Genomic DNA, 16,002 nt, shown 5'->3' on the forward strand with positions numbered 1-16,002 from the left:
TCCTGGACTGGTGGTCCTGGATTCTGTAAGAAAGTAGACTGAGCAAGCCAGGGGGAGCAAGCCAGTAAGCAGCACCCTTCATGGCCTCTGCATCAAGCTCCTGCCTCCAGGATCTTGCCATGTTTGAGTCCTTGCCTGACTTCCTTCAGTGGTGAACAGTGGAAATGTAAGGTAAAACCCTCTTTCCTCCCCAAGTTGTTCTGGTGATGATCTTTCATCACAGCAACAGAAACCCTAAGACAAAGACTAGAGTGGCAAGGACGCCAAATTAAAAAAAAAAAGTACAGGCGTCAAAATTCAGAGTTCGAATACAAGCATTATACCATCAAGCTGTTATTGTTTATGTGATGTGGTAGCTGTAATAACACCATCACAAGGCCTTCTGAGAATACAAGTACTCCTGCAGCTATGGGAAAGTAAGATTCACTTTAAAGAGAACTATTTAATTGTACACAAAGGTAGATGCTAAGCTACCTATCAGAACACCCATAACTTCCCAATAGAGTTTTGTTTTTTGTTGTTTTTTTTTTAATTTTTATCTCACGTACATTGGTGTTTTGCCACAGGTGTTGGGTCTCAGGAACTGGAGTTACAGACAGTTGTGAACTGCCATGTGGGTGCTGGGAATTGAACCAGGGTTCTCTAGAAGAGCAGTCAGTGCTCTTAACCAAAAAGTCATCTCTCCAGTCCCCCAATAGAGCTTTGAAATGAAGATATCATCCTCAGTCATGACAGAGCAGGCTATAGACAGTGATCTCTGGTGCTGGCCAAAGGCTTGTGGGGACTTACTCTGCTGGAATACTCCTGGGTTCTGGTGAAGTCTGAGGTAGGGTGTTAGAACATGCTTCTCTATCTAATAAGATCCCTAGTTGATTTTGGAATGCAGCTAGATTTAATGGCCAGTTTAAAATGTAATTTTTTAAATCAATAGAGACAGCAATTTCTTTGAAAGTTCTATCTATCTATCTATCTATCTATCTATCTATCTGTCTATCATCTATCTATGTATGTATATACACATGTATGGGTATATCTGTGCACACATGCGGTGGCCATAAGAGAATATCAGGTGTTCTTTATCATTCTCTGCCTTTTTTGAGGCAGGATTATAATGATATTTTATTTGTGCACCCTAATAAAACTTATCTGGGGACCCAAGAACAGAGCCAGCCTCTAAATTAGACATAGAGGTCAGGCATGGTGACACACACCTTTAATCCTATCACTCGGAAGACAGAGATTTGTCTGGATCTCTGTGAGTTCAAGGCCACACTGGAAACAGAGCCAGGTGTGGTGGCACACATCTTTAATCCCAGCCCTTGAGATCTCAGGTCTTTGCTTGGGAAGGACACACTTCTTTAACCCCAGGAAGTAATATGGCAGGACACAGAAAGGTATATAAGCTGTGAGGAAACAGGATCTGGCGCTCTGGAGGCTCATAAGGTGAGGTTGGCTGTGGCTTATTCTGGTTCTCTGATCTTTCAGCTCTCACACCAATATCTGGCTCCAGGTTTCTTTTTTATTAATAAGATTGTTTAGCAATTCATTTTATACAGAGCCTCTCCCTGAACCTGAGGTTCATATTTCTCTCAGCTAGGCTGAGAGAAGCCAGCAAACCCCAGCAATCTGCCTCAACAAGCCTTCCACCTCCTCTTTCCAGGGTGTTACAGGTGTGCTGGGGGAGCTGAACTCTGGCCCTCATGTTTGTGCTCAAGTGCTCTGACTCACCTAGCCACCTCCCCACTTCCTAGACTGCAGCAACCTCTACGAAGGAAACGTGTCAACACCACACTGCAGCACCTACATGAGCTGCAGAAATGGCAACTGGCAGACCAGTCAGCCATGTGGGCACTTGCTAGATATCTTGTTTTGACAAAAGCATAGGATTTGTTGAATTATTTACATGCTTATTTCTCAGAAAGTGAAGACAAGTGAGTGCTAGTCTGGATATACTGTTGCTGTGAAAGGAGTAGTTGTTGTTGTTATGGAAGTGACAAAACACTGGAGCCACGTGATAAACTGTCCGTAAGGACTGAGAATAGCTGAGTATATCAGCTGTGAAACGAAGATTTGAGTGACTCTGATTTCAAAGTGATCTAGAAGGCTATCTATCTCAAGATAGGTCAAGAAAGAAAGAATAATTCTTAAAAGGGGAGGAATAGGAAGGAAAAAGAAAATTCCAAGTAAGTGACAGATTATTAAAAACTGAATTACACCTATGTCAGAAATGGCATGGGAGCAGAGGGTTAACAAAAGCAGAAGCCTGTGAAGAAAGCGACCTACCTGGGAAGCTTTCTGACTATCCTTACGAGCACATGTACCAATCAGCTAAACATTGGGGTCTATTGTAACTAGGAAAAGGGTCCTAGTTTTTAAAGCTATGATTAGAGTGAGAAGAGGATGACTGAGTTGACTAGGTGGATGCCTTCAGATAAGGAGGAACTTGACACAGAGGAGGTAGAGGAGCGTTAGTTTGAAACTGGAGAAAGAGATATAGAATTTCAGTTCAGGAGATAGGTCAGCTACTTGAAATGAATCTTTCAGGAATAAATGAACTCTATTCTGTGTACTTATTACAGAAATTGTCATCTTGGTGGATTCTTGGTTGTTGTTAAATAGTTGAGAATGACAGCAGACACCACCCTGCTCGGAGTTTTTGCCACTGCTCACAGTCATCCTATGTGAGGAGGGTTGCTCACACCACCTTGAGAGCTGCCCATGCGTGTGCAAGCTAGACCCACACCTTGGCTGCTAAGTTTTAAACGTTGAGCCACTGATTTTAAGTACTTGAGGTGAGTATCCTCTGCACAGGCATGACTTCAGTGTTCATGTTGAAGCCGCAATGACAGGGTATGGAAACTCTGTGGAGCTTTGGGAGAAAAGTGGGACGAGATGGGAACAGTCATGGAGAAACAGCAGAGCTTCACAAAAAGAAAGAGGGTGGAGAGTTCACTCTTGGGCCTTTCCTGGACTCTTGGGCTCTCCTGTGTGGCCTATGCCCCTCACAGCTGCAATCCCACAGCAAACATTAATAATCCCTTCGCCTGTCTTACTGTAAGTAAGATGCCCCCGTGGTAACTATAACACGGAAAAACGAATGGGAGAACTGCCCAAGTTCTGAAGAAAGTGTCTTTCAGCTTGTAAATATACAAAAGTTTTGTTCTGACATTTTATAAGCGAGTGAGACTGACAGGAATTTCAGCTAATATTCTAAATCAGACATCAAAAGTAATTTTAGTGTATACAAATAAATTATGATTATTATAGTAAAAGACCATTTCTGTGAAAAAGACATGGTAGAACAACATCCATTCCTCTTGACAACAGTGTCAGAAATGTAGATGTGAGGGACCCATGACATCCCCTCATGCTTTCTGTGAAAGTAACAGAAAGTTATGAAAGAGTATTTATGATGTGTGATGTGTTTCAGCCAATGGCACCAGCCCAAGGCACAGCGCCTGGTGTTCAGCATACCTGCCTCTTATTACTATTATTTTTAGCTATGGGAAACTCACATCTATATAACTTTTCTAACCTGTAAAATAAGAACAACATTTCCTATGTTATCCAGCTATAATATATGCTTAGTAAATGGTGGCTATTATTCTAACCTGGGTGTTCAAATAGTGACAGCTCCCGAATATTCAACAATAGATCCATTTAATCTAAAGCCAGTGTATTAGAGTATTTGAAGCAGGTGCCATCCTGGATGACATTTTTATCAATTACCTTTTAATTGAAAGTAAACTTTTTTCATACGATATGTGCTGATCATTTTCCCTTCCCTCTTTTCCTCCAGACCCTTCCTACTTCCTCAATCTTCCAACTCTTTATCAATGATTTTTTTTTTGAAGAAGTTGTATGCCCATAGGTAATGGATAATGAATAATAGTCTAAAGAGTAATGAATGTGGATTTAGGGGGATCATGATGTGAAGAAATTCCCGGACAAATTTAAACATAATTTACTAGGAGTAATGCCCTTTGGGACATTTTTAAGCTATATAAGCTCAGGTGAATAAGACTTATAAGCCACAAAGCTTAGCGGCTATAACAGTTCACCTAAGAAGCAGCTGGGAGATTACAGGTCTTGATTTAACTTGGGTGGTAATAAACTTCATGTAACTTCTAGCTATAAGACCAGGAACATTTTAACCAAATAACATACTCTCAGGGAAGGCATCTCTGCCCAGGTTAATGGAAGGTTCTGTCTAGTTCTGGGGCCACGTTTAGGACACTCTGGCATACAGAAGAACATGTGGAGGGGGACTCTTGTGAAAGCTTGCCACTTGAGAACCAGTTTAGGAAATACAGGACAGGATTAGAGAAAAGAGGCCCTGGCCTCCTATCTTTGTTTGAGGCAAAGAACCCAGTCAAACCTCACTCTCTGCACATTTATGTCTCCTCATGGCCATCTGCCTCCTGCTAATCCACAACATGGCCCTGTTCAACCACACTAATCTCCCAGTGAACTGTCTTACCCTCACCTCCCTTGACCACTCTGACTACAGTCTCTTACACCTCCATAATCCTCTCTTCGTTTCACCGAGCCAACCCCCTTTCTCTGTCCCCTTCTCACCATTGAACCCCCCACTCCCCTCACTTCCCTCCCCCGCACTGACCTAACACCTCTAACACCTGCCAGGGGTGTTTACACATCATCGTGCTGATTTCTCCTAAATCTACCCCTTCTCTCCGTATCCTCAGCCACCTATTAGAATGGTCTTCTAAATGGAGACGCAGGGCAAACATGAAATCACATTATGAAACATAGACTGAATCCCTGGACTGACTTCACGTAGCTGCTCGGGCAATGTCCAGCTTCCCTAAACAAATGCCCTGTGTTCCCACTGAGATCCCATTTCTAAGCCTGATGGGTCTTGTTTGGGCCAGAGGATAAAATAATAAAGGGTAGGTTCATTTCCCAGTGAGGTTTGGACTGGACCTAATCCAGTATTTTTATAGTTTTTGTTTTATTACTTCAAAATAACTAATTTCTGGGCCCAGAAATCGTCACTCATTGGGGGAATTGGCTAAGTCACTTGAAGGAAAACAAAACAAAACAAACCTTTAACTAGAAGTTATTAAAATAATGGGAGCTAGAGATTTTGTGCTTGTGACTTTTTTCTCCTTAAATGGTTAATTTTTTTTTTTTTTTTAATTTTCCATCATAGACCAGTCTCTGCCACTATGGCTCTGGTCTTGCCCCTGGGCTTATAGCAATGGAAAAAAAAATTCTCTTCCTTCTGGCAACAATGTCATTCTTTGGAAGGCTTTTCTGCACTTCTGTTTCTCATTCTGCATTTCTGCGCTTTCACCATCCATATTGCACAAGAGCAATGCATGCCTGCAACATGACAGGCGAGCCATCACAAGGGACCTCTAACGAGCTGTTCTGTAGCTGTTGGAACAGGCATTCATATTCGAGTTTTCAAACACCTCTAAAATTTATCTGGTGCGATGCTTTGTTACTGTTGCACCCCCAGGCAAGTCCAAAGAAGTGGGTACAATTCCTGGAAATGTTCATTTCATTTCCTTCCCGCTGTGTCTCCCATCTAAAGACCAGTCCATTCACTTCCTCTTCTCTTTAGCTCTCTGCACTGGACGACCTCAGATTACAGCTGTGGTGCCCACTGAGCATGGTGTTGGTTGCACACCCAGCATTTGACATGTTGCATGTTGTGGTTTGTGCTCAAAGCTGCAGGGCTGTACTGAAGGTATCGGAATTTACAAAGACATTGGTGTGGGATTCAGTTCTCTCTCATTCATTAATAGCTATCATCAGACTACAGCTGAATATGGCTGTGATGATTTAATCTCAGTTTCTCAAATTTGTACAAAGTCTCAATGTAAAGGAAGAACTTGGTCAAAGTATCAGACAGCTGGCCTGTCGAGAAGTCATGAGTTCAGGATGGGATGAGAGTCCTAACTGGTAAAACTTGCTAGTTAAATCGTGAGTGAAATCTCCTATGTGGAGAAAAGTATAATTCAGTTATGTAAACAAAACAAGATGGTTCCTGATCTCCTGGAGGCATCTGACTTGAGAGGAAGTTAAGCGGACCTTAAAACCATTGACAAGCCAGCCATGATGCACACCTATAATCAATCCCAACATTTCAGTGGCAGAGGCAGCACAAACAGGCTCTCAAGGTCAACCTCGGCTACCCAGAAAATTTGAGGCTAATCTGACCTACAACAGGAGACCCTATCTCTAAAGCCTGAAAGCCAAACAACCACAAATGCCATTCAACTTCATGCTTGCAAATTTGCTGTGTAGTACATCTTATTTTCTTAGGGTGATTAGTGTATATAGCTTTCTAATGTGTGAATACTACTTCTACATACTTTTTTTTCTACATATAAAATGAGGGATCATTTATGTTTGCTTGATTGCTCTTTTTTTTTTTTTTTTTTTTTTTTTTTATTGTGACAGAATCTTATTATTATTTCTCAGGTTAGCTTCAGGCTGACAATCCTCCTGCCCCAGCCTCCCAAGTGCTGAGATTATAAGTATGCATCACCACACTTGGATAAAGTTTTTGTTAGATTTTGTTGTTGTTAATCCAAAAGAACTTTCCCCCAAACAAAGGAATCTCCTTATATTCTTGACCTCAAGCAAAAGTCTCTCAAAGAAAAGATGCTCTCTCTTCTTTGTTTTTAAAGCTAACGTAATACTTGGAAAAGGCATGGTGATCTCAAACAACAGTAGAATCACATTAGTCTTTTAGTAAAACTGGTAAAAGAGAGTTAGGGAGAGAGTTTGCAAAGATTGTTCCTCTGGGAATGTGGCCTCAGCTTACTAATGCTGTCTCTGTAAGTCTTTGCAGGGGAGGCTTCGAAACATCACAAATCGTTTATTTTCAGCAGGCATTGAACCTGGGACTTTGCACATTCCAGGCAAGCACTCTGCCACTAGCTAGATCCTCACTAATAATCTTTAAAAATCTTAAGTCATATAGTTGGTGGAAACCTTGGAAAGCATGGCATATATATATATAGTCAGAGTGGGTCCCTTACACTTCAGAAAAGGCATCCAGCAAAAGCAGCAGAGGCAGACACAGCAGTGTTCTATGTTAACAGCACAAAGGGAAATAAAGCTAACATGTCAGCTGACTCAACAGTGATGTTATTAACTATGGAAAATCGATGTCAAATTTATGCCAGTTGTTTAGATGAAGTTGTTGTACGATGCTTGAGAGTATAAACCAAGATCTAAGGTAATACTCACATGAGTGAACATTAATACTAAAATAAACCAAATAAGTGTCTTCCTAACTTTTAAGATCCTAATAATCCTAAAAGTTGCACATACAAGTCATCAGAACAACTTTCTTAAATGAAATTTCCCATGATAAAAATAGATTACCTCATATTCTACATTGCCTCATATTCTATATTTAATACTAAAACAACTTCTATTGCATGAGATTGCTTAAGAAACTTGAATTCATGTCAGAGATGGTTGTTTTTTATAACAAATAAAGTGTCTATTTTGCAAACACAAAATTGATTTAAATGAACTTGAATTTTAAAATATAAAAATAATACTTAGTACCAGGAAAATTAGGTATTAAATATATTCAAACATTTCTCTTATGTATAGAGATCAAACATAAAAGCAACAAACAAGATAAGAATTTTAAGTTAAGGTTAAAATGGTGCAATGAGAGATATGAAACACACACATTCATATAACACTGATAGTTGATATGTTATAGACATACATGGTGTGACTAGGGGTTTGATTCTGAAAAGGATGGAGAACTTCTAGCTTAGGTTTTTTTCAGTTGGTATGAACATGGAATCATGTATTGAGCTTCAGAACACTTACCTCTAAATAATCTGTGGAGCAGTTTACATCATTTTCCACTTCGAATTCCAGAAATGTGTAGTTCACAGTGTTGCCTTTTGTTGCTTGGATGGTCCAGTTACAACGTTGATCATTATCATAGGGCTTTGGATAATTTATGCTCTCCAAGATGCCATGGGTTTTATTCACTATTACTACATTGTCACATACTGTAGGAAAAAAAAAAAACAGCCATGAGTGTTAAGAAGAGCTCTCACACATATCACAATGTCTCTGAGATACATATGAAGTTCCTATTTAACAAAACACCAACATTTTTCCACTTTTCCCTCTAGATTAATAAATATATATGTATATGTATACACAGCATGGCATTTTTAAGCTGAAGGAGACTCCATTTAGAATAATGTGAAATAATATTTAGGTAAATTGAAGTATCAAAATGTCATGAAAATGGAACAGCTACACTAAAATAGACATCCAGTTCCTATCTATTGTTGGACAAATAACTTGCCTCTACTCTGATCTCTCTGCTCTTTTTAGAAACATATGGTGAGCATTCTATGTTTTCTAGCTTCAACATTTAGAAGAAATGAACATTCGGATCTTTGAACTCAACAGTTAGGAATATATGGCCTTTGTGAATGGTACATGAGTAACACCTAGAACATCAGCTATCTGTATGAGCGTCAGCAAAGACTCTGTTGTCCCTCAAGTTATTCATCATGAAATTCTGAGTGAACAGAGGGAGCACAAAGTAGGAAAGAAGAAATCAAACGCCTCAATTATGAACGATTTTTGAAATATCACAGGTAGCCTTTTCTTAAGATTTTTATCAAAACCACACAAACGGCTCGAGCTATGTCTAATCCTGGCATTAGGCACCAAATCTAACCAATTGAAATGACCTGAGCAAAGTAAATGCATCACTCTTCTCATTGTTTATATTTTTAAAAATTATTTTCTATTTCTTTATTTATGATGTGCAATAAAAAGAAGATGAGAAAACAAAAATTGAAAGAGCTGTCTCTGCAATGTGGCTCCTAGACATTTTCTACTCCACACTGAATGTGGTGACACCACTTAGAGATTTGGGGACGTAGCGTATGGCCCTTCAACTTCTTCCTTTGCTGCAGCAGGCACAATAACCAGCTGCATTCTTCTGAAAATCTTCAGGCTACATTTTTGTTAGAGGATTTCTCAGTAATATTTTTTGCTTTAGATACGTGTGGGAGAGTACTCCCATAGGCGATGGGAACCATAGGCCTGGTGGCCAGGTCAAAACAACAATCTGCATTCCACACCTACACAGGTGGCTCTCACTTCTCACCAATCACACTGTCCACAAAATCTCCAATTTCAAATGGCAAGTGGGTTTTGTTTGTGTGTGTGTGTGTGTGTGTGTGTGTGTGTGTGTGTGTGTGTGTGTGGTGGGGGAGGGGAGTGGGCAGGAACTCATGTAGCACAGGCGAGCCTTGAGCTAGCTACATAGTTAAGGATGACCCTGAACTTCTGACCCTCCTGCCTCCACTTCTCAAATACTGGAATCCTACACACATGCCACCACACTTAGTTTTATGACGTGTTGGAGATGGAATTTAGAACTTCACACTAGGCAAGCACTCTGCTGACTGATCCACATTCCCAGCCTCTGCTTCTATCTGTAAGTACTGATATTGTGTATATAAAAACTATTGGAAGGAAAGTAAAAAAAGAGAGAGAGAGTGGCTTTAATAACCTGATAATAACCAAGAGAAAGCGAGGCAAAGCAGTGACAAAATTAAAGGAACTACCACATGCGCAGTCAAACAGATGGTCACCCCATGGAGCATTACAGAGCAGTTTGCATATAAAATAATGATTAATTTCTGAAGAACAAAGCTATACAGAAAATCTCAGTATGCCAGGGGAAGGAGGTGGACAAGAAAGGGAATGGGAAGATATGGTCCACAATAAAGAACGTATCTTCCCCATGCATGCTTCTCTAGTTAATAAAACTAAGGCAGAGGACAGAACCTAGGCTAAGAGGTTAGTTTGTTCGTTGGACCAATGTCTCATGAAAGGATTGTGAAATGTGGCATGAGTGAAAACCAGGAATCATTAGAGCATCTCACGACCTGGAGCTGAACTTCAGCCCTCTCTGAGTCTCTTGGTTTAGTAGATGCTTTGTGATACGAGACTGGGTTTAATATGTATGCGTTTTTCCTTCCAATGACTTCAGAGTTTTCACATAAGAACTCAAGACTAATTTCAAAGGCTCAAACCACTGGTTAACGTTATCTGGGTTGTTTCACTGAGTCTGGCGGTCTGCTGGGAGTTCTTCGCTGCTGGAATTTGTACTTACTCTGCCGGTATTTTACTTCAAAGCCACGTCCTTGCTGACCTTCATCTGTCCTCAGTTTCAACAATATGCTGTCTCTACTGGTACGGATGGGAGCTGGTGTTGTGTCTCCACAAAGTTTATGTATCAGATGGGAGTTGGTACTTGGGCCATCGTACACCTTTAATAAGACATTTTACACATCAGACAGTCAAGGCTATGAATGTAAAGGGCTTTTCAGTAAAGAAATGGGGACAAAATATATGTATTCTTTAACAAAACAATAGTTCTAAATTATATCAAAGTGTCTCTAAACTTGGGCAATAAATGTATGACAGTAAGTAAGTGAACTAAGATTGAAATCTGAACATGCAAAATGAAAGTTCAATACAAACTTTGAGACCATAACTGATATGTGTTGTTTTTTTATTCCAAAATGCATAATTTGAGAAACTTCAGTCCATTTTATTCTAGAGGGGTGAATTGCAGGAACTATAAAAAGACATAGCTAGATGAGTTTATTATTTCCTCTAATTCACCTCAATAGTTCAGTCAATTGTAAGCTTTCAAAGCATACATAATAAAGTTATGTAGATTATGCTTAGGACAAGGTCCATAACTACTCAGGATATTTTTTACCAAATCTTTATAGCTTATAGTAAAATACCTCAAATAATTAATGTAGTAAGTCATTCAGTACACATTCTATGTAGAAGATTTTCATTTTACCACATTTCTTTAAGGTTTAACTTCGTTTAATTTTTTTATGTGGATGTTCCTCTACTTATATCTTGCTTCTTTTTGAATCTTAAAAATATTTTTTAAATGTATCTTGTGCATTGAGTAAGGAAGGAGCATCAAACAGCACAGAGTCTCATTGTACATACAGCCAAGTAATCCAGAGAGCAGCTGGGGTGATGCTCCAGGTGGAAGTCTTGGAATTCGAGCTGGAAAGCACTGCCATGGCTGGCTTCCAGCCGCCAGTAGCACTCAGAGCTGTGGTAGTAGGGCATCGGGTAGTTGGGGGATGTGATCAACCCCGTGGGGGTGGTGAGATTGCCTCCACAGCCTATGGGGGGAAGACAGTGAATGAAACATGGCCTTTTTCCCTGCAAGATTAAGATTAATCATCCTGTTGCTACTCTGCTCTTCTTCATATGCTGACCTCTCTCCAGTGCTGGGGAAGGAGCCCGAGGCCTCACACAAACTAAGCAAGAGTTCCAACACTGAGACTTACACCTCAAGTCTTTAGCTTTCAGACACAAGAACTCATTATGCAGTCCAGCCTTGCCTCAAACTTGGGGTCCTCCTGCCTCTGCCTCCCTGGGGCTGGGATTGTAGGAGTTCGCCACCACACCCAACCTGTGCTCCTCTTTAACCTGTGCTCCTGCTCCTCACAGAACAGGAGACCATCTAAAGTTCTGCTTCACATTGGTGGACTTTCCTTTTGCCAGTCAAAATAAGTAACTTGATGAATTTCCTTGGGAATTAGAGCTTTCCTCTTCCTTCAAAATATATGCTGCTGTTAATGTCCAAAGACATTTGTAATGTTGGAATTTATTAGAAAGAATGATAAAAGTTAACTAGGAAAGTGGACAAGGGGTGACAGAGCCTGGCAATGAAAAAAACCATTCAGCTTGGCTTCTCCAGTAAAAAGTCAAGTCTTTGCTACTTACCTGTTGATACTGCATCCCAGTAAACGAAGAAACCCCTCCTTGTGTCCACTCTATCACTCTTAAACCTCAGCCATAGCTTGTTACTCTGAGAGATGATTCTAGGAGGCACAACTGAGCCGCAATAATATCCAAGGAGTGGTGAAGTTTCGTAGCCTCCATCTCTGTGACAGGTACAGAAATGAATGGATTAAGTTACAGTTGGGCTGCAGCATACAATAAACACACAACATATTCAAAGTATGGGGAGGCAGATGAGCAGCTGATCTCATCAGCTAGCATCTCCTAAACATTACTTTAAAAGACATCATTTCAAGTTCTCAGGTCTTAGTTCTTCACTGACTAGAATTTGAATGACTTAATAAAGAGTATCTATTATTTATGGCTTGTGTGGCATCTTTATATCAGCTGCAGAGAGAATGTATTTGAAATTCACCTTCTCAAAGCCTCTGTCAAAAAGATCAGAGAATACAGAATATAGAATTAGATCAGAGAATACAGAATATAGAACTAGTTAGCCACAGTATAAACCAGTATTTTTAATTTTTAGAGAGAAATATTACATATTTCTTACTGATTTTGAAATCTTCAAGATGTAATATAATATATTTGTTATATTTGGAACAATTGTAGAGATAATTGCTGTGGGATGGTCTGTATGTCAAATGTGTTGCTCTGATTGGTCAATAAATAAAACACTGGTTGGCCAGTGGCCAGGCAGGAAGTATAGGTGGGACTAACAGAGAGGAGAATTGAGAGAACAGGAAGGCGGAAGGAGACACAGCCAGCCGCTACCATGACAAGCAGCATGTGAAGATGCCGGTAAGTCATAAGCCACGTGGCAAGGTACAGATTTATGGAAATGGATTAATTTAAGCTATAAGAAGAGTTAGCAAGAAGCCTGCCACGGCCATACAGTTTGTAAGCAATATAAGTCTCTGTGTTTATTTGGTTGGGTCTGAGCGGCTGTGGGACTGGCAGGTAACAGAGATTTGTCCTGACTGTAGGCAAGGCAGGAAAACTCTAGCTACAGATAATTATTTTCCTAAGAAGTTTGGGGGGGAGCTTTAAATCTATAGGTATTTTTTTTAAAGATGATTCATTGAATGTTAAAGCCAAGTGCTTAGTTGCTATAAATTAAGAAAATTAAGCTAAGCATGAAAGTTCCCACCTATAATCACAGCACTCAGTAGGTTGAATCAGGAGAATTTCTGTGAGTTTAAGGGCAGCCTAGACTATCTAGTGAATTCTGAACCACCTCAGGCTATAAAGTGAGACTCTTAAGCTCCCCCTCCCCTCAAATAAAATTATGTTAGTTTAGTTTGATATGGTTCAATTATAATTTGTTGATTTGGTATCTTACTTTATAGCAAAGAATAAAATTTATTATAAAGTGTTAAAAGATCCCAAGTTCAAAATAAGAAGTCAAATATTTTATATAGTTGACTGCCAAAATAATCAGCCTAATATTACTTGATGTAATGATATAAGAATATATATAGATAGATATATACTAATATACAATTGCCAGTGATATAATTTTTTAAAAAATTACATTTATTTAAAGTGCAAACAGTAAAAGAAAATGTCAAGCACTGAAATCCACAATTCTAGACTTTTATTATTTAAAAACAAGATAAGGTTGCTATTATACCAACGGTTTTAGTGATATTATTAGAATAAATGGACAGCAAAGATCCAAAACCTTAGACTGATTTTACATAAAGAATGAAGGTACTTGACTATGGTGGTAGGTGTTGATTATCAACTTGACACAACCCAGAATCACTTGGGATCAGAATCTTAATGAGACTACTGGGTTGGTCTGTGGCCATGTCTTTGGGGTGTAGTCTTAATTAAATTAGCCAACATGGGAAGAATGAGCCCACTGTTGGTGACATGATTCCCTAGTCAGGGGTTCCTGAGCCATATGAGATAGAGAGAGAGCAAGCTGAGCACAAGTAATGAAGTAAGCTAGCAAGAAGCGTGTGTGCATTCATTTCTTTTTGCTCTTGACTGTGGGTGTGATGTGGCTAGCTGAGTTCATGGCATCTTGCTCACATGCTATGACAGATTGGAACCTGAAATTGTGTGCTACAATAAAGCCTTCCTCACCTAAGTTTCTTTTGATCAAGGTATTTTATCACAGCAATGGAAATGAAACTAAATGTCAACAATAGTGAGCACATTTCAGAATAGTAGTACATCTGTTTCCTTTGCCTAAATAAAATCTGAAATTTATTATAAAATATTTCTAATATGAGAATTTGAAATAACTATCAGGGGCTGAGTAGATGGCTCAGTAGTTAAGATTACTCTATTCTTACAATAGACCAGAGTTCAATTCCCAGCATCCACAATGGGTAGCTCAGAACCACCTGCAACTCCAGAGGATCCAACATCCTCCTCTGGCCTTCACAGGCAATGCACTTACATACACACAACCATTCCCCCACACATGCATATAAACATAATTTAAATCAAGAAAGTAAAGTCTCAAATAACCGCCAAATCTTATACAATTTCTCCTTTTCTTCTATTTTTAATTTAAAATGATAAATTTTATATGCCATAAAAGATAACTTTACAAAACTTTCTATGTTTCCTTTAATCTTTTCTGAAAAGATTATTGATGAAAATAAAGGTTATAATGAAATAAAAGCCATACCTGATTTCCAGAAAATCGAAACACTGTTGCCCCAAGCCCTCCTCCAGTTCAAAGTTTATAAAATCCAATTCAATCTGTTCGTTGAATCCCACTGTGATCCTGTAAGTGCAATCGAAGTTATTGGGGTAATTTCTGGGGTAGTTTGGGGAGTTGATTTCTCCATAGTTATCTGTATAGTCTTCTAAGCATACTGTGAAAAGAAACAGAGAGAAATGGGAAACATTATACATTTGTATATGTCCAGTTATGTGCAATGCATTAATTTGAGCCCCTGTACTTGAATTCAGTAGTATTTTTTATTGTTCAAAGATTTATTTCATTTTTGAAACAATGCTTTTAAAATTTCAGATGCAACCAAATCCTATATCTTAACAATGTGGCAGACATAGTCACATATTTTGACAGGATAACAGTTTTATCTTAGAAATGCTACAATTTTTCTAATTCATATAAATTACCATAAACATTAAAATTGATGATTTTTTTCATAACTGGGTATGAAGCACTTAGGATAAGTCTCTTCCCATACCTTATACTGTCCTTTCTCATCCTGGACAACTTTTCTTCCCCCCCCCCTCTTACCTTCATTCACTCCCTCCTTTCTTGGCTTCCTTTCTGAGTGAACTGTCACTGTGAGCCTTCTCAATAAACCAAAGCCTTGGTTTTTAGAGTAAGTTCAAATATTTAACCAATGTTTGTTACTTCACAGGACACGCATAAATAGCAAAGCCTATAACAAGAGCTTCATACCCAGTTATGAAAATTATAGATAAAAATCATCAGACTAATGGGCTGTAAACGGAATTTAGGACACAATGTTGCTGAAATGACAAAACTAACAAACTCATGAGTCCACACACAGTTTAGTGTCAGCCAGTTATTCAAATATCTAAAGCAAATTGTCTCTTCAATTAGAAAACTAATTAGTTAATATTCACCCAAAGAAACTAAAGCAAAAAAAAAAAAAAAAAAAAGTAAACAGGACTTGAGGGTCACCTGCTGTGAGGACTACACTAGTGAGTCTGTCCAGGTGGGCACCCCCCATCCCCAGCTGCATGTGTGTCCTCCCCTCAGACTCACTTGCACTCTGGATCCAAGGAAATCCTTGTGCAAGAGAAGACAGAAGACTGCCACTCTACAGTCAAAGAGAAGACCAGCTTCGTGCCCCACCTACCAGAACTTTTGAACAAGCTCTCAAAAGAAACAAATTAAACAAGTAATGCACTAAAAGAAGTAACGTAGATGAGAACTGAAATCAAGTAAAATGGAGTAGAAATAGAGAGGGAGTAGAAGTCACTACAGAGTCTCCGGCCAGCCAAAGAGCAGACTCATGAAAACAGTGCAAATAAATTTGATAAATTTGTTCACAGCCGCAAACTGCCATAGCTGACTCAAAAGAAAATATTAAGATCTTCCATGGCCTCGATCCACCAAAGAAATTCAATCTGTCATTAAACACCCTTCTACAAAGAAAACAGTGTACTCAAACAGCCCCTGGTGATAGTCAAGCAAGTTAAGGAAATATTACACTA

General features: G+C 39.2%; 1 protein-coding gene across 1 annotated transcript in view; it reads right to left on the reverse strand.

The window, feature by feature from the left end:
- Positions 1-16,002, reverse strand: part of Cubn (cubilin) — a 225,265-nt gene that overhangs the window by 150,901 nt on the left and 58,362 nt on the right. The window contains 5 exon segments of the mRNA XM_028870517.2: positions 7,831-8,018; positions 10,154-10,310; positions 11,017-11,198; positions 11,806-11,966; positions 14,471-14,660. Coding sequence (XP_028726350.1) covers positions 7,831-8,018; positions 10,154-10,310; positions 11,017-11,198; positions 11,806-11,966; positions 14,471-14,660 — 878 coding nt within the window.

Source organism: Peromyscus leucopus, chromosome 5 (assembly GCF_004664715.2).
Source record: "Peromyscus leucopus breed LL Stock chromosome 5, UCI_PerLeu_2.1, whole genome shotgun sequence".
NCBI classification, from domain to species: domain Eukaryota; kingdom Metazoa; phylum Chordata; class Mammalia; order Rodentia; family Cricetidae; genus Peromyscus; species Peromyscus leucopus.